The sequence below is a fragment of the Melanerpes formicivorus genome, unplaced genomic scaffold, assembly GCF_026170545.1.
Source record: "Melanerpes formicivorus ecotype bairdi unplaced genomic scaffold, bMelFor1.0.p_v2 SCAF_5, whole genome shotgun sequence".
NCBI lineage: Eukaryota > Metazoa > Chordata > Aves > Piciformes > Picidae > Melanerpes > Melanerpes formicivorus.
This window is the reverse complement of record NW_027142357.1, coordinates 462,782-487,290: the sequence shown is the minus strand read 5'-3', so window position 1 is coordinate 487,290 and position 24,509 is coordinate 462,782. Positions and strand designations below refer to the sequence as shown.

The window sequence follows — 24,509 nt, the reverse complement described above, 5'->3', positions numbered from 1 at the left end:
GGAATGCTGCACCTGTACTGCTCCTCAGCACTTCCTTCCAGCTAGCTGGCCAGGACTTGTCAGTCAGCAAGGAAACTGCTGCCACTCCTGCATGTCATTGCAAGTCAAGCACACCCTGTGCTCTACCGTGGGGTCCAATCCAAAGCTATCCACAGCAGCCCACTTAGAGTGAGTCCCTGAAGATGACTCTGTCACGCCTCCTTTGCAGCACACATCTCATGTGATGTGAGAACGCTTGGCTTGACACAGGAGCTACAGATCTCATCCTCCCCTTTCAGCCCTCCCCACATCCTCACCAATAATGCTGGGTGTGAGTGCAGGTGAGTAAGGACGCAGCTTGTGCTGCAAACCACACAGTACCACAGTACATTAGAGGTCAGAAGGGACCTCCAGAGATCATCCAGTCCAACCCCCCTGACAGAGCAGCATCACCCAGGGGAGTCTGCGCAGGAATGCATCCAGCTGGGGTTGGAAAGGCTCCAGAGAAGGAGACTCCACAACCTCTCTGGGCAGCCTGTTCCAGGCCTCTGTCACCCTCACTGCCAAGAAGTTTCTCCTCATGTTCAGCTGAAACCTTCTCTGGTAAAGTTTGTCTCCATTGTTCCTTGGCTTATTGCTGTGCACCACCCAAAAGAGCTTGGCCCCCTCCACTTGAGCCCCAGCCCTCAGCTCTTGATAGACATTGATCAGATCCCCTCTCAGCCTTCTCTTCTCCAGACTAAACAGCCCCAGGGCTCTCAGTCTCTCTTCACAGGGGAGATGCTCAAGTCCTCCAAACATCCTTGTGGCTCTCAACCCAAAAGCTCAGCAGGAGCAGTGTGGGCCTTGCATGGGGCTGAGCATGGAGCAGGACTGAGCTGGTCTGCCAGAGGCAAAGAGTATATCACAGAACAACAGGGGTTGGAAGGGACCTCCAGAGAGCATCTAGCCCACCCCCCACCATGCCAGAGCAGGGTCACTTAGAGCATGTTGCACAGGAAGGTGTTGAGGATGGTTTTGAAGGACTCCAGAGCTGGAGACTCCACCACCTCTCTGGGCAGCCTGTTCCAGGGCTCTACCAGCCTCAACATAAAGAACTTTCTCCTCATGTTTAGATGGAACTTGCTATGTTCAAGTTTATTCCTGTTAGTGCTACCCAGGGAGGTGGCAGACTCCCCATCCCTGGAGGTGTTCAAGAGGGGATTGGATGTGGCACTTGTCCTGTCACTGGGCAGCACAGAAAAAAGCCTGGCCCCATCCTCCTGACACCCACCCTTGCAGTATTAATAAGTTTTGATAAGATCCCCCCTTGGGCTTCTCCTCTCCAGGCTAAGAATCCCAAGTCTCTCAGCCTTTCTTCCTAAGTGAGATGTTCTAAGCACCTCATCACTGCTTAGGCCACACCTTGAGTCCTGTGTCCAGTTCTGGGCCCCTCAGTTTAAGAAAGATATTGAGACCCTGGAATGTGTCCAGAGAAGGGCAACGAGGCTGGGGAGAGGCCTTGAGCACAGCCCTGTGAGGAGAGGCTGAGGGAGCTGGGGTTGCTTAGCCTGGAGAAGAGGAGGCTCGGGGAGACCTTCTTGCTCTCTCCAACTCCCTGAAGGGAGGTCGTAGCCAGGTGGGGGTTGGTCTCTTCTCCCAGGCAACCAGCACCAGAACAAGAGGACACAGTCTCAAGCTGTGCCAGGGGAAGTTTAGGCTGGAGGTGAGGAGAAAGTTCTTCCCAGAAAGAGTAATTGGCCATTGGATGTGGCACTTGCTGCCATGGTTTAGTTAGTCATGAGGTCCTGGGTGACAGGTTGGACTTGATGATCTCTGAGGTCTTTTCCAACCTTATTGATTCTATGATCCCATGATCATCTCTGGAGCCCTTGGCTGTGCCCTCTCAAGCCTGACTCTCTTGAACTGGGGATCCCAGAACTGGACACAATGCTTCAGATGAGGTCTTGGCAGGGCACATATCTAGAGACAAATACACACATTTATATATACACACAAATTGAGACACACAAATAGAGAAGGGCCACGAGGATGAGCAGAGGGATGGAGCTGCTCTGCTATGGAGACAGACTGAGAGAGTTGGGGTTGTTCAGTCTGGAGAGGAGAAGGCTCCAAGGAGACCTTCTTGTGGCCTTCCTGTATCTGAAGGGGGCTACAGTAAAGCTGGGGAGGGACTTTTGAGGGTGTCAGGGAGTGATAGGACTGGGGGGAATGGAGCAAAACTAGAAATGGATAGATTGAGATTGGATGTTAGGAAGAAGTTGTTCCCCATGAGGGTGGTGAGAGACTGGCAGAGGTTGCCCAGGGAGGTGGTGGAAGCCTCATCCCTGGAGGTTTTTGCAGCCAGGCTGGATGTAGCTGTGAGCAAGCTGCTTTGGTGTGAGGTGTCCCTGGCCATGGCAGGGGGTTTGGAAGTGGCTGATCCTTGAGGTCCCTTCCAGCCCTGCCAGTTCTGTGGTTCTGTGAAATACATCTCCAAAGGAACAGTTCCTTTACCCTCACTGACATCTCCCCCACAGGAGCTTCCCCTGTGCTACTCCGTAAGCCCTGCCCTGTGCTCTCAGGCCCTGAGGCCGCCCTGCCCACGGCTCTGTGCACTCTCCCCCCTGCCCATTCCCAGCGGCCCATGTGAAAGGAGGGCATTGATGTGGCTCCATAATGCAGCCATTACCAGCATGATACCGAGACAGATCAATCGGAGGCAGCACAACAGCCAGATTCAGAGGATTCCAACACTGAGGTCAGGCTCAATAACTCTTAGACAGATGCCAAGAGAGAGAGACATACATATGGGAAGGCAAATTTAAGCTGTGCAACCCCCAAAACCTCACTGACAGTGATGGATTGGATGTGTTTTGGCAGGAACTGTTCTTTCCTCCCCTGTTACCAGCCCTTGTCCCTACATCCCTGTTGCCACAAGGTGCTTTTGTCCTGCTGGCCTGGCTCTAACCTTCCCTCCTAGCACACAGCCCTCAGATTTTTACACCCTCAGATGGGTGCCCTGCTGTAGAGTACCTATCCCCAGCAGAGGACAGTGACTAAAACCCAGATCCAGGGTAGGCCGGGTGCTGGAGAGCTCCCTAGGGTGTAACACCTCAAAATGTACCTGAGCTGCCATCAGCTTCCTAGGAAATGCCATGCTGGCACCAGTGCTCTGTCACAGATGTGGCAGTTGCTGGAGCCTCAAATGCTCTGGCAAAAGGGTTGAGAAGCCAGAGGTTTTCACAGTAACACAGTATCACCAAGGTTGGAAGAGACCTCAAAGATCATCAAGCCCAACCTGTCACCCAACACCTCATGACTACTAAACCATGGCTCCGAGTGCCACTTCCAATCCCCTCCTGAACACCTCCAGGGACAGTGACTCCACCACCTCCCTGGGTAGCACATTCCAATGGCTAACAACTCTCTCAGGGAAGAACTTTCTCCTCACCTTGAGCCTAAACTTCCCCTGGCACAGCTTGAGACTGTGTCCTCTTGTTCTGGTGCTGGTTGCCTGGGAGAAGAGACCAACCCCCACCTGGCTACAACCTTCCTTCAGGGAGTTGGAGAGAGCAATGAGGTCTCCCCTGAGCCTCCTCTTCTCCAGCTCCCCAGCTCCCTCAGCCTCTCCTCACAGGGCTGTGCTCAAGGCCTCTCCCCAGCCTTGTTGCCCTTCTCTGGACACATTCAAGTATCTCAATGTCTTTCTTAAGCTGAGGGGCCCAGAACTGGACACAGGACTCGAGGTGTGGCCTAACCAGTGCTGAGCACAGGGGCACAATGACTTCCCTGCTCCTGCTGGTCACACTATTTTTGATGCAGGCCAGGATGCCATTGGCCTTCTTGGCCACCTGGGCACACTGCTGGCTCATGTTCTCATGTTCAACCTACTATCAACCAGCACCCCCAGGTCCCTTTCTGCCTGGCTGCTCTCCAGCCACTCTGACCCCAGCCTGTAGTGCTGCATGGGGTTGTTGTGACCAAAATGCAGCACCTGGCACTTGGGACTTGAATGCCATCCTGTTGGACTCTGCCCATCTGGGTGACAACAAAGACCAGACCTTGCTACCAACCCCCCTAAACAATCACCATCAGCCTGCCTGCCTCAATGCCCGCACCTTTGGCTTTCAAACGTTGGCTGTCCAGAAAGAAAAGAGACTCTGAAAATCTACAGCCACCTACTTTAAGCAGAGAGATCCATTTCCAGCACAGTTGCTCATGAAATGACTGCAGGCTCCAAGAGCCTGAAAAAATACTCCAGCTGCTGAGAAATTACCGGCAGCATCTCCAAATGCTGTCAGCAAGCAGCAGACATTGCTAGAAAGATCTCTTTAGCATGCATGGATGGATGCAGCCAGGGCAGCTGTGTCTGTACAAGAGAAATTCCTCTCGCTCTGTGCATTGGGGGTTTCAAGTGGAAACTCTGCAGAGTGAGAATTAGCCTGAACTTCTAAAACAGGAAACTTGCTTTGCATATTTCATTTTGACATAGTCACACTTCTTTTTTTTTGGGGGGGGGAAGGGAAGGGGGTTGTGGTTTTTTTCCACCCTAAATAAGAAGCTGAATCCCAAAATCCTCACATAGTTTACAAACAAAGTCCCTGTGGGAATGCAGCAAAATGTGCCTGAGCAAGGGTGAATAAATGTGAGCTGTGGTGCTCTGAGCAACACCTTGGTCTGCAGACAGCTGGTGGTTTGAAGAAGGTGGTGGTATTTGGGAGCAGGGACAGGCAGAGCTCTCTGTCCTGCACTCACAAACACATAGAGTCACTGTGTCCTCTCCTTCTGGTGCTGGTTGCCTGGGAGAAGAGACCAACCCCCACCTGGATACAGCCTCCCTTCAGGGAGTTGTAGACAGCAAGAAGGTCTCCCCTGAGCCTCCTCTTCTCCAGGCTAAGCAATCCCAGCTCCCTCAGCCTCTCCTCACAGGGCTGTACTCCAGACTCCTCCCCAGCCTCATTGCCCTTCTCTGGTCACCTTCAAGTATCTCAATGTCCTTCTTAATTTGAGGGGTCCAGAACTGGACACAGGACTCAAGGTGTGGCCTAACCAGTGCTGAGTAAAATGGGAGAATGACTTTCCTGCTCTTGCTGGCCACACTGTTCCTGATGCAGGCCAGGATGCCATTGGCCTTCTTGGCCACTTGAGAACACTGCTGGCTCATGTTCAGCTGCTGTCCACCAGCACCCCCAGGTCCCTTTCTGTTTGGCTGCTCTCAGCCACTCTGACCCCAGCCTGTAGCACTGCATGGGGTTGTTGTGGCCAAAGTGCAGAATGAAGCACTCAGACTTGTTGGACTCTGCCCATCTGTCCAGCCTGTCAAGGTCCCTCTGCTGAGCTCTCCTACCCTCTAAGAGATCAACTCCTGCTCCCAGCTTGGTGTCATCTGCAAACTTACTGATGATGGACTCAGTCCCCTCATCCAGATCATCACTAAAGATATTGAACAGGATGGGGCCCAGCACTGATCCCTGGGGCACACCACTGGTGCCTGGCTGCCAGCTGGATGTGGCACCATTCACCACCACTCTCTGGGCTTGGCCCTCCAGCCAGTTCTTAATATCTATCCAGTCCTCTTGGATAGATAACAAACATAAGGCTGGTAATGCAAGCTATCTTTCTCTCATTTCAGCTTGGGGAGACACTGACTTGCTTCTGGCTGGCTTTGCTGACCTTGGCTGTGTTCTTTATTTTGGCTAATTACTAAAATCCAATTCTCTGCATTTTTCTCCTCTCCCTTTTTGTCCAGGGGGGATAAGGAGGGGAGGAGGGAAGGGAAAGCTATTAGCTCCTGTGGTTCTTGGCCAGGGAAGGTTCTTGTGCTGTTTATTATGTAAATACCTGTAAATATATGTAAATATTATATATACTTTGTACATATTCATTGCATTCCGTTTTAGATTGTATTTTCCCGTGTAAATACAGCTTCACAGGATGAGCAGAGGGCTGGGGCACCTCTCCTATGAGGACAGTGCAGGGTGCAGGGTCCTGCATCAGGATCGAGGTAATCCCAGGCACAAATCCAGGCTGGGCAGTGACTGGCTGGAAAGCAGCCCTGAGGAGAGAGACTTGGGGGTGCTGGTGGAGGAGAAGCTCAACAGGAGCTCTCAGTGTGCACTTGCAGCCCAGAAAGCCAATCAGATCCTGGGCTGCAGCAAGAGAAGTGTGGCCAGCAGGTCAAGGGAGGTGATTCTCCCCCTCTGCTCAGCTCTGCTGAGACCCCACCTGGAGTACTGCCTCCAGTTCTGGAGCCCCTGTGACAAGAGGGATCTGGAGGTGCTGGAAGGTGTCCAGAGAAGGGCCACGAGGATGATCAGAGGGCTGGAGCTGCTCTCCTATGAGGACAGACTGAAGGAGTTGGGGCTGTTCAGCCTGGAGAAGAGAAGGCTCTGAGGTGACCTCATTGTGGCCTTCCAGTATCTGAAGGGGGCCTACAGGAAGGCTGGGGAGGGACTGCTCAGGATCTCAGGGAGTGATAGGACTAGGGGGAATGGAATGAAGCTGGAGGTGGGGAGATTCAGGCTGGAGGTGAGGAGGAAGTTCTTCTCCATGAGAGTGGTGAAGCCCTGGAATGGGTTGTCCAGGGAGGTGGTTGAGGCCCTGTCCCTGGAGGTGTTTAAGCCCAGGCTGGCTGAGGCTGTGGCCAGCCTGATCTAGTGTGGGGTGTCCCTGCCCATGGCAGGGGGGTTGGAACTAGATGATCCTTGTGGTCCCTTCCAACCCTGACTGATTCTATGATACTATGACACTATGACAGACAGAGTGAATTGGGGTTTTTCAGTCTGGAGAAGAGAAGGCTCCAGGGAGACCTTCTTGTGGCCTTCCAGTTTCTGAAGGGAGCTACAAAAAAGCTGGGGAAGGACTTTTCAGGGTGTCAGGGAGTGATAGGACTTGGGGGGAATGGAGCAAAACTAGAAATGGGTAAAACTAGAAGTCATGAGGTCATGGGTGACATCTCGGGCTTGATGATCTTTGAGGTCTCTTCCAACCTTATAGATTCTAGAACTGGGTAGATTGAGATTGGATGATAGGAAGAAGTTCTTCCCCATGAGGGTGGTGAGAGACTGGCAGAGGTTGCCCAGGGAGGTGGTGGCAGCCTCATCCCTGGAGGTTTTTCAGGCCAGGCTGGATGTGGCTGTGAGCAACCTGCTGTAGTGTGAGGTGTCCCTGGCCATGGCAGGGGGGTTGGAACTGGCTGATCCTTGAGGTCCCTTCCAACCCTGACAATTGGACAATCCATTTGCTTCCAACCTGAGCTGGTCTGGCCAGTTCAATGTGTGTGTTGGGGGTGGGCATTCTCAACCCCCCACACCCCTGGACGGACATCCCCCGGTGTCGTGCAGAGGCTGCGTGCCAGCGCGGGGCACCGGGGCAGGTTACCTGCAGTCTCCCTGTCCCCCGCCGACAGCTCCCCGTTGATTCCGTTCTCCTTGCTGCCGCCGTAGGTGCCCGGCTGCGGGCGGCCGCCCAGCCCCGGCTCCTCCTCCTCCCGGTAGGGAAATCCATTGGCGCTCCTGACCAGCCCGGGCCCCGCGCCGCCCTGCTCCTTCAGCTCGGGGGAATGGGGGTGCGAGGAGGCCTCTGCCAGTGCAGCTGGAGCCCAGTGCGGGGCCTTGGCTTCCTCCTTCCTCTCGTCCGCCATGGTGCCCCGCCTGCAGCGCTCCGCCTGCAACGACATGGAGCCGAGGTTAGCAACAGGGTCTGCTCCCAGCACAGGCTGAGGCAGCTGGGGGTGTTCAGCCTGCAGAAGAGAAGGCTCCAGGCAGACCTAAGAGCAACCTGCCAGGACCTGAAGGGGGCTACAAGAAGGCTGCAGAGAGACTGCTTGCAAAGGCCTGCAGGGACAGGACCAGGGGCAATGGCTTCAAACTAGAGCAGAGCAGATTGAGATTGGATGTGAGGAAGAAGTTCTGCACCAGGAGGGTGGTGGAACACTGGAACAGGTTTCCCAGGGAGGTGGTTGGGGCCCCATCCCTGGAGATATTCAAGGCGAGGCTGGAGAGGGCTGTGGGCAACCTGATCTAGTTGGGGATGTCCCTGCTGACTGCCGGGAGGTCAGACTGGATGAGCTTTGGAGGTCCCTTCCAGTCCAGACCATTCTGTGATTCTGTGATTCTGTAATTCTATGACATGAGCAGGAGAGACAGGTGGAGGTTGGTCTCTTCTCCCAGGCAACCAGCACCAGAACAAGAGGACACAGTCTCAAGCTGTGCCAGGGGAGGTTTAGGCTGGATGTTAGGAAGAAGTTTTTCCCAGAAAGAAAGATTGGCCTTTGGGATGTGCTGCCCAGGGAGGTGGTGGAGTCACCATCCCTGGAGGTGTTTAGGAAGGGACTGGATGGGGTGCTTGGTGCCATGGTTTAGTTGATTAGATGGTGTTGGGTGATAGGTTGGACTCAATGATCTCAAAGGTCCCTTTCAACCTGGTCTATTCTATTCTATTCTATTCTATTCTATTCTATTCTATTCTATTCTATTCTATTCTATTCACTTTGCTATGGTGAGACCTCACCTGCAGTGCTGTCTACAGGTCTGGAGCCCTCAACACAGGAAGGACATGGACCTGATGGAGAGGGTCCAGAGGAGGCCAAGAAAATGCTCAGGGGGTTGGAGCAGATCTGCTGTGAGGACAGGCTGAGGGAGCTGGGGGTGTTCTGCCTGGAAAAGAGAAGGCTCCAGGGAGACCTAAGAGCAACTTGCCAGGACCTGAAGGGGGCTACAAGAAAGCTGGAGAGCAGGAGAGATCAGCTCCAAGCAGGTGGCTGTGCCCCTGACCATCAGGCAGCACAGGCATGATACCAGCAGCACTGCCAGAGAAACTCAATCACACACAGAGACGTCCTTGCTTGCCTAGCCTGGCCCTGGGTGAACTGCTTTAAAACCAAAACCACAAGTGGTGAAAGTGATGGCTCAGGCCCTGCCTAGCTCTCATATGCTTGGCAGTCATTAGCAGCAGTTTCTTGAGGGCTAGCCTTCTGTTAATCTGACTTTAGCTCATTAATTACAGTTAAATATCGACCCACTTAACAAGAAGTGAATTGGTCATCACCATACAGGACTGGAGAGAGTCCAAGGGAGGGCTACCAGGATGAGTGCTGCCCTGTCAGGAGAGGCTGAAAGACCTGAGGCTGTTTAGTCTGCTCCATGAGGTTGTTCTTTCCCAGGGGCAAGCCTCTCCCCTTGCCCTTGTTGAATTTCATGCAATTGCTCCCTGCCCAGCTCTCAGCTTGTCCAGGTCTGGCTGAATGGTGAGGAAAGGTTATACAAGGCCTGAGCACAGGGAACACGGATCTGAAGATCACTGGGATGAACTTAATTGTTATATCCTACTATTGACATTCCCTGTTCCAGGCAGACACTCCTTGCTTCACTTGAAGCTCTTGGGGAAGGACATTCACAGCCTTCCAAGGGACCATGTCACAGAAGTCCTCTGTGAAAGTAACAGAAGTGCTTTTATCTTTAAAAATAAATAGAGTGGGCAGGCTTCAAGGAGAACTGTGTGGATCTGGAGGCAGAATTTGGCTGGGGAATTGTAATAGATGGGTTAGAGAAGTGAAAAATGGATGAGTTCATTCTTGACTCTCCCTCTTATTCATCAAGTGCTCTCAGAGCTTATAATGGTAGTAGAAAGACAGTGACTGAGTCACCACAAAGCATCTTTGTACTCAGCAGCTTCACACAATCACAGAATCACAGGTTGGAAAAGACCCTCAGGATCACCAAGTCCAACCCAGAGCCCTACTCTGCAAGGATCACCCCTAAACCACAGCCCCAAGCACCACAGCCAAACCACCTTCAAACACATCCAGCTTTGGGGACTGCACCACTTCCCTGAGCAGCACATTCCAAGCCCTGACCACTCTTGATGGGAAGCTGTCCAGACTGAACCTGCCCTGCTGCAGCTTGAGGCTCTTCCCTCTTCTTCTATGGCTAATCACCTGTGAGAAGAGACCAGCACCAACCTCTCCACAACCTCCTTTCAGGGAGCTATAGACAACAATAAGGTCTTCCCTCAGCCTCCTCTCTTTTCCAAACTAACCATCCCCAGCTCCTTCAGTTGCTCTTCATCAGATTTCTTCTCCAGGCCCTTCCCAGCTTCCTTGCCCTTCTCTGCAAACTTCTACTCCAGCCCCAGAAGACAGAGGTATGCTTCTCACCAGCAGGGTAGTTAGTTTTCTGTCACCTCATCAGCATACCATGGAATTAAATACAGCAGGAGGTTCAAGTATTGACAGAGGAATACTAAGAAGTGGACAAATATTGTACCAGAATTTTAAGTACATACACCAAAAGAGGATACTTGGAATACTTTGGATGATCCAGGGCAACACAGTATTTAGAATCACAGAATCATAGAGTTATTAGGATTGGAAGGGACCTCAAGGATCAGCCAATTCCAACCCCCCCTGCCATAGCCAGGGAGACCTCACACTACAGCAGCTTGCTCACAGCCACATCCAGCCTGGCCTGAAAAACCTCCAGGCATGAGGCTTCCACCACCTCCCTGGGCAACCTCTGCCAGTCTCTCACCATCCTCATGGGGAAGAACTTCTTCCTGACATCCAATCTCAATCTACCCATTTCTAGTTTTGCTCCATTCCCCCCAGTCCTATCACTCCCTCACACCTTCAAAAGTCCCTCCCCAGCTTTACTGTAGCCCCCTTCAGATACTGCAAGGCCATAAGAAGGTCTTCTCAGAGCCTTCTCTTCTCCAGACTGAACAACCCCAACTCTCTCAGTCTGTCTCCAGAGCAGAGCAGCTCCAGCCCTCTGCTCATCCTCATGGCCCTTCTCTGGATGCATTCCAGCACTTGAGGGGAAACAAAACATCTGCACCTTCCACAATGACTTGCTTCTGCTTCCCCAAAACTGCAATGAAGGCCTTCACAAAGGTATAAGGACAAGAAGGCACAGCCTGCCCTTGAAACTGTCATGTTGCCTTAGTTTAAAAATTATCACAGAATCACAGAACACAGCCACTTGGAAGAGACCTCCAAGCTCATCCAGTCCAACCTTCCACCCAGCACTGCAGGGTCAACACCAAACCATGTCCCTAAGCACCAGCTCCAAGGCTGCTGGAACACCTCCAGGGATGGTGACTTCAGCCCTGCGCTGGGCAGACCATTCCAGTGGCTGAGAGCCCTCTCTGGCAAGAAATATTTCCTAGCATCCAGCCTGAGCCTCCCCTGCTGCAGCTTGGAGCCATTTCCTCTGCTCCTGTCCCTTGCCAGCAAGGAGCAGAGGCTGTCCCCTCCTCACTCCAACCTCCCTTCAGGGAGCTGTAGAGAGCAATGAGGTCTCCCTCAGCCTCCTCTTCTCCAGCCTGAGCACTCCCAGCCCCTCCTTGTAACCCAGGTGCTCCAGGCCCTTCTCCAGCCTCATTACTCTTCTATGGACACTCTCCAGTCCTTCCTGGAACTGAATCCAAACTCAGGATATTTATGAGCCTTTCCTCACTCTCCAGTAAAGCAGAATCTCCATATCAGATTCTTGAATGTGTCCAGAGAGGGAGACTCCACAACCCCCCTGGGCAGCCTGCTCCAGGCCTCTGTCACCCTCACAGGGAAAAAATTCTTCCTCCTGTTTCCACTGAGCTTCCTCTGCCTCAGCTTCCACCACTGCCCCTTGTGCTGGCATTGGGCATCCCCCAGCAGAGCCTCTGGGCACTCACCCTGCACAGCTTTAGCAACAGCAATGAGGTCACCTCTCAGGCTCCTCCAAGCTCCAGAGCCTTCAGCTCCCTCAGGCTCTCCCCATGAGGAAGATGTTCCTCTCCCTTCTGCATCTTTGTGGCTCTGCACTGGACTCTTTCAAGCAGTTCCCTGAGGTCCTTCTTGAACTGAGGGGCCCAGAACTGGACACAATATTCCAGATGTGGCCTCAGCAGGGCAGAGTGGAGAGGGAGGAGACCTCTCTTGACCTACTAACCACAGCCCTTCTAATCCACCCCAGGATGCCATTGGCCTTCTTGGCCACCAGAGCACATTGCTGGCTCATGGTCAACCTCCCATCCACCAGGACCCCCAGGTCCCTTTCCCTGCTCTCCATCAGGTCAGTCCCCAACCTGTCCTGCTCCGTGGGGTTGTTCTTTCCCAGGTGCAAGACTCTCCCCTTGCCCTTGTTGAGCAACAAGAGACAGAAGGTGGGAAATCTGGACAGACAAATTCCAATAACCTCCTGCTACCACCTCAAGGCTAAGCCTGCAGCATGCAGTGCCAAAGCCTAGCAGTGCCAAAGCCTAGTAGTGCCAAATCCTAGCAGTGCCAAAGCCTAGCAGTGCTGCTGCCTTCACATGGTTACGAACCATGAGGGACAGGTTGGGATGCTAGGCACAGGCAGGGAGCTTTGCACTTGCATTGTCCTCCTTCCTTTCAGCTACCATGCACTTAGTCTCACATCAATCTCAGTGTTTTCCTGTGTGATTTAAAAGCCTCACAGCAAAGAGCATGGATGAGGAGAAAAGCCTCATGGCATCTGACCATGTTATGTCCTCTCTTCCTTTAAACACTTTGTCACAGTCCAGAAGCTACTAAATGATTAACAATAGTCAGCACTTGGAGCAAAACTCCTCTGAGTGCTGTGGTTGTGGGGATGTGGTACATTAATAGCCAGATTTATGCATTCTCTCAGCTGGGGTCACTCTAGCTCACAAGGCTAATAAAGGATGAACAATTTTCTCTGGTGATTTATAACAAAGACCAAGTGGCATTGTCAGTACACCAGAGGGACAGGATGGCATCCAGAGGGACCTGGAGAGGTGGTGCCCAGGGGAACCTCATGGGGCTCAACAAGAGCAAGTGCAGGGTTCTGCACCTGGGCTGGAACAATCCTCACTGTCAATACAGGCTGGGGGAGGAGGGGATAGAAAGAAGCCCTGAGGAAAAGGACTTGGGGGTGCTGGTGGGGGAGAAGCTGGACAGGAGCAGGCAGTGTGAGCTTGCAGCACAGAAGGCCAATGGCAGCCTGGGCTGCATCCAAAGCAGCATTGCCAGCAGAGCCAGAGAGGTGATTCTGCCACTTTGCTCTGCTCTGCTGAGACCTCACCTGCAGTGCTGTGTGCAGGTCTGGAGCCCTCAACACAGGAAGGACATGGACCTGATGGAGAGGGTCCAGAGGAGGCCAAGAAAATGCTCAGGGGATTGGAGCAGCTCTGCTGATAGGACAGGCTGAGGGAGCTGGGGGTGTTCAGCCTGGAGAAGAGAAGGCTCCAGGGAGACCTAAGAGCAACCTGCCAGGACCTGAAGGGGGCTACAAGAAGGCTGCAGAGAGACTGTTTGCAAAGGCCTGCAGGGACAGGACCAGGGGCAATGGCTTCAAAGTAAAGCAGAGCAGATTTAGATTGGATGTTAGGAACAAGTTCTGCACCATGAGGGTGGTGGAACACTGGAACAGGTTGCCCAGGGAGGTGGTTGAGGCTCCATCCCTGGAGATACTCAAGGTGAGGCTGGAGAGGGCTGTGGGCAACCTGATCTAGTTGGGGATGTCCCTGCTGACTGCAGAGGGGGTTGGACTGGATGAGCTTTGGAGGTCCCTTCCAGCCCAGACCATTCCATGATTCTATTTCTTCCTTGGCCAGTGCCCGAGGCATTAGCCTGCAGAAAGAGCTCCTCCTTCCAGACAATGCAAGCACTACCCTGCCTGTGTTAAAAACTGCAGGCAGCATCCATCTCCTCACACTTGTTTTAGCAACTTCTCCATTTCCACAGCACAGGCACTCAGTCAATGGTGACAGATTTTGTGCAGAAAATCCTTGTGATTGCCCCCTGGCTTAAAAGTAAAGGAGGGTGCCTGGGCCAGAGCCTGAACAAAGGAGGCTCACTGCACAAAGCTGAATGGTTACTGCAACCTGAATCCTTGCCAGAGCTGAGCATGAGGGATGGCTGCAGCCCCTGCTGCAGCTCATCAGACCTGCAGCACTGGCAGGAGAGCCAGAGGAGCTCATAGCCCTCACTCCTATGCTCCATCCTGCACAGTGCCTGGCCCTATGAACACAGAGATGATGGGGGCAGGGGTGAGATGCAGCATCCATTCCACTTCTGTTGGTAGCAAGCATCCTTGCTACCCATCCTGCTGCATGACTCAGGAGCAGGTAAAAGTCTGAGGAGGAGTTTTTCAGCACCCAGTCCTGAGTGACAGAGCTCTTGCCCCCTGTGGCAGGCAGTCATTTTTCTGGGCTGCTGGAAAGAAAAGTGCACCTGAACCATCCCACTGCTGGATGCTCCCTTACCAGGACAGGTGGCTGCCCAGCACACAGGGCTGCCCTTGCTCCCATGACTGCTCCAACTCGATCAGTCACCGGATCAGAGGATGTTAGGGGTTAGAAGAGACCTCTGGAGATCTTCCAGCCCAACCCCCCTGCAAGAACAGGAGCATAGAATCCAGCACAGATCACACAGGAACACATCCAGACAGGGCTGGAAAGGCTCCAGAGAAGGAGACTCCACAACCTCTCTGGGCAGCCTGCTCCAGGGCTCTGGGGCCCTCACAGTGAAGAAGTTCCTCCTCATGTTGAGGTGGAACCTCCTGTGCTGGAGTTTCCATCCATTGCCCCTTGTCCTATCACAGGGCACCAGTAAGCAGAGCCTGTCCCTGCCCCTTCCTTCCTGACCCCCAGCCCTCAGCTATTGATAGACATTGGTCAGATCCCCTCTCAGTCTTCTCCCCTCCAGACTAAACAGCCCCAGGGCTCTCAGCCTCTCCTCCCCAGGCAGTGCTCCAGTCCCTTCATCACCCTTGGACTCTCTCCAATCCCTTGAGCAGATTTCCTCAAGTAGATCTCTCAAGTAGTCTAAAACCAGGTGCCACTCTCTTGAAGTGCTGAAATCATGGCACTAGCAGCTTTTAGCTTCAAAAGAACATCTACCAGGGAGGTCACTTCTGGCTAAAAACCCGGAAGAATCTCTGCACAGCCCTTCCAGCTCCAGCACTTTCCCTCTCTCATTTTCTATCCCCAGCACAGTGTTTTTGCACCATTTACCATCCTTCAAACACCCTCACACACACTAATCATAATTGCTTCCTGCAGGAGAGAGGAAAGGCATTTTAGCTGCTGAAGGGGTTGGTAACCATAACAACAGCACCATGACAACTCTTAAGGGATAGCTGAAGCAAGAAATAAGGTGAAAACTCATTACCAAGAAATTCAGTGCTTGGCAAGTATGGCAAAAGCACCAAAGCAGCAACACCAGGGAGTCCAGCTGCCAGCACAAAGAACCACAGAACTGGCAGGGTTGGAAGGGACCTCAAGGACCACCCAGTTCCAACCCCCCTGCCATGGGCAGGGACACCTCACACTACAGCAGCTTGCTCACAGCCACATCCAGCCTGGCCTGAAAAACCTCCAGGCATGAGGCTTCCACCACCTCCCCGGGCAACCTCTGCCAGTCTCTCACCACCCTCATGGGGAAGAACTTCTTCCTAACATCCAATCTCAATCTACCCATTTCTAGCTCTGTTCCATTCTCCCCAGTCCTATCACTCCCTGACACCCTCAAAAGTCTCTCCCCAGCTTTCCTTTAGCTCCCTTAATAGAATCAGTAAGGTTAGAGAAGACCTCAGAGATCATCAGCTCCAACCTGTCACTCAACACCTCATGACTGCTAAACCATGGCACCAAGTGCCATGTCCAATCCCCTCTCGAACACCTCCAGGGATGGTAACTCCACCACCTCCCTGGGCAGCACATTCCAATGGGTAACGACTCTCTCAGGGAAGAACTTTCTCCTCACCTCCAGCCTAAACTTCCCCTGGTGCAGCTTGAGACTGTGTCTCCTTGTTCTGGTGCTGGTTGCCTGGGAGAAGAGACCAACCCCTTCCTGGCTACAACCTCTCTTCAGGTAGTTGTAGATGGCACTAAGGTCTCCCCTGAGCCTCCTCTTCTCCAGGCTAAACAACCCCAGCTCCCTCAGCCTTTCCTCACAGGGCTGTGCTCCAGACATCTCCCTAGCCTCATTGCACTTCTCCAGATACTGAAAGGCCTCAATAAGGTTTCCTCAGAGCCTTCACTTCTCCAGAGGAACTCCCCATGCAAGTTTGAAGAGGAGGCAGCACAACAGCCTTGTCGTGGCAGTTCTGCTCAATCCTACCTGAAATCCCCGCTGCCTCAGGGGAGCCAGAGGGGCTGAAGGCTGGAAGCAGTGGTGCTGGGAAGCCAGAATGCTTCCTGGCAGCCAGAAGCCTCCCAGATTTCTCTGTGGAGTCTTTTGTTGCTGTTGTTAGCAGACTCATCCAGCCGAGCCCTGAACAAGGGCAGGATTGCTCCAAGGAGAGTACCTCGGAGTCGGAGCCGCTGCATTGATTTTTCCACCAAGCAGGGCTTCAAATGGGCACAGTGAGCCCTCTCTCTGCACTTGAGAGAAGGCATTGCAGTTGGCAGGCTTGGCTGAAACCTGAGGCTCCACAGCCCTTAGCCAGCAGCCATCTCAACCAGCCCTGCCAGGGGCCTGACTTACAATCCTGGCAGAGAAAAAGACTCCTCGACGCTTGTGGCTGCCACGGCTTTCTTCACCCTCAGTGCAGGAGGCACAGCAAAGCCACATGAAACAAAAAGAATCAGTAGTTTGGGGAGGGATTTGGGGAGGTTCTACTTTCTCTACAAAGAACCACAGAACTGGCAGGGTTGGAAAGGACCTCGAGGATCATCCAGTTCCAACCCCCCTGCCATGGGCAGGGACACCTCACACTACAGCAGCTTGCTCACAGCCACATCCAGCCTGGCCTGAGAAACCTCCACCCTAAAAAGTCCCTCCCCAGCTGTCCTGTAGCCCCCTTCAGATACTGGAAGGCCACAAGAAGGTCTCCTTGGACCCTTCTCTTCTCCAGACTGAACAGCCCTGGCATTCTCAGTCTGTTCCTCATATGAGAGGAGCTCCAGCCCTCTCCTGCCCATCCTAGTGGCCCTTCTCTGGACAACTTCCAGCACCTCCAAATCCTTCCTGCAATAGAGGCTCCAGAACTGGACACAGTGCTCCAGGTGGGGTCTCAGCAGAGTGGAGCAGAGGGGGAGAATCCCCTCCCTGGCCCTGCTGGCCACACTTCTCTTGCTGCAGCCCAGGCTCTGCTTGGCTCTCTGGGCTGCAAGTGCTCACTGCTGGCTTCTGTTGAGCTTCTCCTCCACCAGCAACCCCAAGGCCTTTTCTCCAGGGCTGCTCTCAAGCCAGTCCCTGCCCAGCCTATATTGGTTCTTGGGATTGCCCTGAGCCAGCTGAAGATCTTTAACACCACCACATCCAAGCTGGATGACAGGCTGGATAAGGGGGTAAGCGTGCTCCAAACACTGCTTAAGGGGAAAAATTCTTCATCAGTGTCCCAGTTTGAGCTGGGTGCTTTAAGGAACACCACAAAGTTACAGACCTGCAGTGTCTGCATTGTCCAGCCCAGTGAGTGGACACAGGGAATTAGGTATTTCTGCCCATAAATCCTGTACCACTATAAAGCTGGCTGAGAATCACAGAACTGTCAGGGTTGGAAGGGACCTCAAGGATCATCCAGTTCCAACCCCCCTGCCATGGGCAAAAGAAACAAACCAACAGCAAAAAAAACCCCATCAAAACAACAACAACAACAAAAAAAGGACTACTAGAATTGCTCACAAATACATCACACTAAAAGCCACACTGTGGCAGCCAACCTTTCACCAGCTGGGCCAGCTGAAGCCTTGTCAGGAACAAACACACACTGGCTGGCTAATACAAATGTACACTGAAGGCTTGGTTCCCTTCCCCTCTGCAGGGGATCCATTTCACTTACACAAGGCTGAAACAAAGTCATCTGCTGCTTATTGATCCCCCAGGTACAGAAGGTGACAGCAGCCCACACCACCCAGTTTATGGCCTCCTCATTCTCAGTCTCCTGATTCACAGAATCACAGAGTGTTAGGGGCTGGAAGGGACCTCCAAAGCTCATCCAGTCCAATACCCTGCTCCCCCCTGCCAGAGCAGCATCACCTACAGCAGGTCACACAGGAACACATCCAGGTGGGGTTGGAAGATCTCCAGAGAGGGAGACTCCACAACCCCCCTGGGCAGCCTGCTCCAGGCCTCTGTCACCCTCACAGGGAAAAAATTCTTCCTCCTCTTTCCATGGCACTTCCTCTGCCTCAGCTTCCACCACTGCCCCTTGTGCTGGCATTGGGCATCCCCCAGCAGAGCCTGGCTCCAGCCTCTGGGCACTCACCCTGCACAGCTTTAGCAACAGCAATGAGGTCACCTCAGGCAAGCAACACAAAGAAGTTGGTGTAAAAATGAAGCATGGAGGTGATAAGAGGAAAGGATAGAATAGAGTAGAATCAACCAGGCTGGAAAAGACCTCAGAGATCATCAAGTCCAACCTATTCCCTAATACCTAACACCTCCTGACAACTAAACCATGGCTCCAAGTGCCACATCCAAGCCTTTTTTGAACACCTCCAGGGATGGTGACTCCACCACCTCCCTGGGCAGCGCATTCCAATGGCCAATTACTCTTCCTGGGAAGAACTTTCTCCTCCCCTTGAGCCTAAACCTCCCCTGGTGTAGCTTGAGACTGTGTCCTCTTGTTCTGGTGCTGGTTGGCTGGAAGAAGAGACCAACCCCCACCTGGCTACAACCTCATTTCAGATAGTTTTGGAGAGCAATAAGGTCTCCCCTGAGCCTCCTCTTCTCCAGGCTAACAAGGCCATGTGCTGCTGCTCCAGTCTGCTTGGGTAAAAGTTCCTGCTCCTGTGAAGAAAGTTTTCTCCCCAGCTCAAGGGCAGCAGATTACTCCTTTGCTGAGAGGGCTTTTAGCTTCACCTCATAATGCTCAAGACACCCCAGGCAGTCACACCAGGCACACAGAGGAAGCAGAAGCATCTTGTTGTCTAACACAGGCAGTGTTTATTCATGCGGAAAAAAGAGCAGCAGGCAGAAGAAAGCTTGCTCTGAGGTCCCTCCATCCAGACTCACTTATGCAGCTTTGATTCTCCCTTTCACAGCCAGAACACCTCAGAGCCAGGGACCTAGGAACTGCTTACAGCTAATGTGAAGCCAGTGCTTCACTGCAGCACAAAACACCTGACTGTAGAGAAGTCAACAGGCTTAAGGAGACAAAGGGGTGGAAAACTGATTGGCAAAGGGATGACCTGCAAAACCTGCTTTCTTCTACACTTACAGCAAGCTCCCATCCTAGGCTGCATCCAAGGCTGCCCCCTGCTCTGCCAGGCTGCCCAGGGGGGTTGTGGAGTCTCCCTCTCTGGAGATTTTCAAACCCCACCTGGATGTGTTCCTGTGGGACCTGCTCTAGGTGCTCCTGCTCTGGCAGGGGGGTTGGACTGGATGATCCTTCAAGGTCCCTTCCAGCCCCTAACAGTCTGTGATTCTCTGATACATGCCCAGCAGATGGAGAGAGGTGATTCTGCCCTTTGCTCTGCTCTGCTGGGACCAAACCTGCAGTGCTGTGTGCAGGTCTGGAGCCCTCAACACAGGAAGGACATCGACCTGATGGAGAGGGTCCAGAGGAGGGCCATGAAAATGATCAGGGGGTTGGAGCAGCTCTGCTCCAAGGACAGGCTGAGGGAGCCTGGGGTGCTCACCCTGAAGAACAGAAGGCTCCAGGGAGACCTAAAGGCAACCTTCTAGGACCTGAAGGGGGCTACAGGAAGGCTGCAGAGAGACTGTTTGCAAAGGCCTGCAGGGACAGGACTGGGGGCAATGGATTCAAAGTAGAGCAGAGCAGATTTAGTTTGAATGTGAGGAACAAGTTCTGCACCATGAGGATGGTGGAACCCTGGAACAGGTTGCCCAGGGAGGTGGTTGAGGTCTCATCCCTGGAGATATTCAAGGTGAGGATGCACAAGGCTCTGGGCAGCCTGATCTAGATGGGGATGTCCCTGCTGACTGCAGAGGGGTTGGACTGGATGAACTCTGGAGGTCCCTCCCAACCCAGCCCATCCTGTGATTAACCAGTGCTAGAATTTTCTTTCCTAGGGACTGTCTGAGCAGTCACTGCTGTGCTGCAAACCCTTGGTCTTAGACACGTGCAAGGACTGCTTACTCCCTTTCCATTATTTCCTAACCCACCTTCCAAACCAAAGGCTCCTTTTAACTTAACTACACCCTCATGCTTCTCTGACTTAAAAACACACTCCCCACCCACACTCAACCACCCACTCCTATGACCCATGGCTGTGTAGCTCAGGCAAATAAATTCATCTCTCCCCACCTGGAAATGAGAATATTCAGAGATCTTTTGTGCTCTTAACCACTCCAGACAGGAGAGATCACAACATTTGGGATATCATTTTATCGGGGGATAGCTTTTTATCCTGCCAAATCTTTACTCAGCCAAACCCTGCTGCCTACAATGGAAATGCAAAGCAATCAGCCACACCTCCAGCCTGCTCTGGCACAGGGGAGGAGGATAAGGAGGACAGAGCCACTGCTGAGGGAACCTGAAGCCCCTCAAAAGGTTAGGAGGCAGGGAGGACAGAGCCATTATTGAGGGAACCTAAAGCCCCTCAAAAGGTTGGAAGGGACCTCAAGGACCAGCCAGTTCCAACCCTCCTGCCATGGCCAGGAACACCTCACACTACAGCAGCTTGCTCACAGCCACATCCAGACTGGCTGCAAAAACCTCCAGGGATGAGGCTTCCACCACCTCCCTGGGCAACCTCTGCCAGTGTCTCTCCACCCTCATGGGGAACAACTTCTTCCTAACATCCAATCTCAATCTACCCATTTCTAGTTTTGCTCCATTCCCCCCACTCCTATCACTCCCTCACACCCTCAAAAGTCCCTCCCCAGCTTTCATGTAGCCCACTTCAGACACTGGAAGGTGACACGAAAGCCTCCTCAGCACCTTCTCCTCTCCAGACTGAACAACCCCAACTCTCTCAGTCTGTCTCCAGAGCAGAGCAGCTTCAGCCCTCTGCTCATCCTCATGGCCCTTCTCTGGACACCTTCCAGCACCTCCAGATCCTTCCTGGAACAGAGGCTCCAGAACTGGACACAGAGCTCCAGGTGGGGTCTCAGCAGAGTGGAGCAGAGGGGGAGAATCCCCTCCCTGACCCTGCTGGCCACACTTCTCTTGCTGCAGCCCAGGCTCTGCTTGGCTCTCTGGGCTGCAAGTGCACCTAAGTTAACCTTCTGGACCAGGGAAGTTACTGGGGGAACCTGAAGCCCCTCAAAAGGACAGGAGGCAGGGGGGGCAGAGCCACTGCTGAGGGAATCTGAAGCCCCTCAAAAGGACAGGAGGCAGGGGGGACTGAGCCACTGCTGAGGGAAGCTAAACCCCTCAAAATGACTTCAGTGAACACCTTGGGATGTGAACTAAAAGAGAAGTCAGGGTTTATGTGCCCTGGTTTGTATTTTAACTACAATAACTTATTTTTCTTAAGTTTCATTTCTATCTGCTCCAGTGTTTTGAGTTGAGCCAATGAAAGCATCCAAGGTGTCAGGAGGAGCCAACCTGCTGAGTCACTCAGCTTTTCTGAGATCTTAATTGCAGGACTGTGCTGTCACAGCAAAGACCTATTTCAGAGACTCATCTCCTCCCCACGCTTCCAGGGCTGCAGGCAATCACCTGATGCTTGATCCAGGTTGGGTTTAACCTTGTTCTGCTGCCACCCCTTTTGTTCCCACCCTGGGCCCAGAAATGTGCTGACACAGCTATGTGAGCAACTGCCTGGCTGGCCAGTCCCAGAGAGAGCTGGTGAATGGTGCCACTGTCAGCTGGCAGCCACTCACCAGTGGTGTCCCCGAGGGATCAGTGCTGGGCCCAATCCTGTTCAATATCTTTACTGATGATCTGGATGAGGGGACTGAGTCCAGCATCAGTAAGTTTGCAGATCACACCAAGTTGGGAGCAACAGCTGATCTGTTAGAGGGGAGGAGAGCTCTGCAGAGGGACCTTGACAGGCTGGACAGATGGGCAGAGTCCAAGGGCAGGAGATTGGACACATCCAAGTGCCAGGTTCTGCACATTGGTCACAGCAACCCCAGGCAGTGCTACAGGCTGGGGTCAGAGTGGCTGGAGAGCAGCCAGGCAGAGAAGGACCTGGGGGTGCTGGTTGATACAGGCTGAACATGAGCCAGCAGTGTGCCAGCAGTGGCATCCTGGCCTGCATCAGGAACAGTGTGGCCAGCAGGAGCAGGGAGGTCATTGTGCCCTGTACTCTGCACTGGTTAGGCCACACCTTGAGTCCTGTGTCCAGTTCTGAGCCCCTCAGTTTAGGAAAGATGTTGAGATGCTGGAAGGTGTCCAGAGAAGGGCAACAAAGCTGGGGAGGGGTTTGGAGCACAGCCCTGTGAGAAGAGGCTGAGGGAGATGGGGTTGTATAGCCTGAAGAAGAGGAGGCTCAGGGGAGACCTTCTTGCTGTCTACAACTCCCTGAAGGGAGGTTGTAGCCAGGTGGGAGTTGGTCTCTTCTCCCAGGCAACCAGCACCAGAACAAGAGGACACAGTCTCAAGATGCACCAGGGGAGACTGGCCATTGGGATGTGCTGCCCAGGGAGGTGATGGGAGTCACCATCACTGGAAGTGTTTAAAGCCAGCCTGGATGAGGCACTCAGTGCCATGGGTGAGTTGATTGTATGGTGTTGGGTGATAGGTTGGACTGGATGATCTTGAAGGTCTTTTCCTGCCTGGTTAGTTCAGAGAGTGTGTGAGCTCAGTGACATTCTCTTGGGACAAGATGAAGGATGAAAGAGTTATGTGGGAGGTAAGGAAGCAGCCCAAGGGTTGGGGAGAAGGGAAGGGTAGGAAAGTTGCACTGGGTGAAGAAAGTGCCTGTCAAGAATGATAAGATGTGACTGGTGAACATATTCAGTAACTGAGGAAAAAGTCTGGGGAAAAAAAACCCAAGCCATGGGGCTGAATGTGATTTATTTCAGCATAAAGAGACAGCCAGGGGGCAGGAGGGAAGCTAGGATTTGCCATCTCAAATCAAACCATCCAGACTAGACTCCTGCCACAAGCAGTGGCCAGCATGAGCTGCTGCACGCGAAGAGGAAAGAAGCTCCACAGAGCAGAGTTCTCAAAGCTCTGTCTCCGTCCAATGACACAGACCTGCTGCTTCCCGTCAGTGCCTGGTGCCTACACCTCTGTGAGAGTCCAGGACCATCAGCTCTTTCCAATACAAGCAGTGAATACAGAATCACAGAACTGTCAGGGTGGGAAGGGACCTCAAGGATCAGCCAGTTCCAGCCCCCCTGCCATGGCCAGGGACACCTCACACTACAGCAGGTTGCTCGCAGCCACATCCAGCCTGGCCTGAAAAACTTCCAGGGAAGAGGCTTCCACCACCTCCCTGGGCAACCTCTGCCAGTGTCTCACCACCCTCATGGGGAACAACTTCTTCCTGACATCCAATCTCAATCTATCCATTTCTAGTTTTGCTCCATTCCCCCAGTCCTATCACTCCCTGACACCCTCAAAAGTCCCTCCCCAGCTTTCCTGTAGCCCCCTTCAGGTACTGGAAGGCCACAAGAAGGTCTCCTTGGACCCTTCTCCTCTCCAGACTGAACAACCCCAACTCTCTCAGTCTGTCTCCACAGCAGAGCAGCTCCAGCCCTCTGCTCATCCTCATGGCCCTTCTCTGGACACCTTCCAGCACCTCCAGAGCCTTCCTGGAATAGAGGCTCCAGAACTGGACACAGTGCTCCAGGTGGGGTCTCAGCAGAGTGGAGCAGAGGGGCAGAATCCCCTCCCTGGCCCTGCTGGCCACACTTCTCTTGCTGCAGCCCAGGCTCTGCTTGGCTCTCTGGGCTGCAAGTGCACCCAAGTTGACCTTCTGGACCAGGGAAGTTACCTTCCCTGGACTGACATCAGAGATTTCCATTAATATGACCACAGGCCCTAAAAAACAGGAGGCAGCATGGATGGACATGGAGACCTGATCTGTGCATTTATGTGTTCAGGTGCTTCTGATGTCCCTTTTGAGAGTTACCCAGGATCCAAGACATGACTCATCTTGAATTGCTCTGTGGTTTTTCTTTTGCAAAGTCTTTCAGCAGCACTAATGCTGATGTTTGTTTAGGATGCCTGGGAGCATTAAAGATTAATCACAAATGAAACAAAGTAGGAGCTGGAAAAGAGACAGAGAGAGCTCAGTGAGGAGGATAAAAGATCTGGAGACAGTTCTGTGCAAGGCAAGCTATGAGTCTTCGCCCTGGGAAGGAGGGGAATGGCACAGAGGTTTATGGAACTGTGTGCAGCAGGGAAAAGATAACCAGAGAAGGGAAAACAAACATTTAGTCTCTGCACAAAGAGCTTTGGTGACAGAACCACTGCAATGACAGAGCCCTGCAAAGGCACTGAGTTCCTTCCCACTTAGGAAATTACACTCTGCAGGAGGAGGTCACAGGATGTTAGACAGCATGATCACAGGATCTGAGGATGTTAGGGGTTGGAAGGGACCTCTGGAGATCTTCCAGTCCAACCCCTCTGCCAGAGCAGGACCAGAGAATCCAGCACAGGTCACACAGGAACACATCCAGACAGGGCTGGGAAGGCTCCAGAGAAGGAGACTCCACAACCTCTCTGGGCAGCCTGCTCCAGTGCTCTGTGAGCCTCACAGTGAAGAAGTTCCTCCTC

General features: G+C 53.0%; 1 protein-coding gene across 29 annotated transcripts in view; it reads right to left on the bottom strand.

Annotated features, from left to right (window-relative positions):
• MAP2 (microtubule associated protein 2) overlaps window positions 1-24,509 on the bottom strand; it is a 341,956-nt gene that overhangs the window by 94,719 nt on the left and 222,728 nt on the right. For all 29 annotated transcript variants that reach the window (XM_068137835.1, XM_068137844.1, XM_068137839.1 and 26 more), the window contains one exon: window positions 7,342-7,627. In XM_068137835.1, coding sequence (XP_067993936.1) covers window positions 7,342-7,603 — 262 coding nt within the window. In that variant the 5' untranslated portion in view covers window positions 7,604-7,627. The remainder of the gene's footprint in view (window positions 1-7,341; window positions 7,628-24,509) is intronic.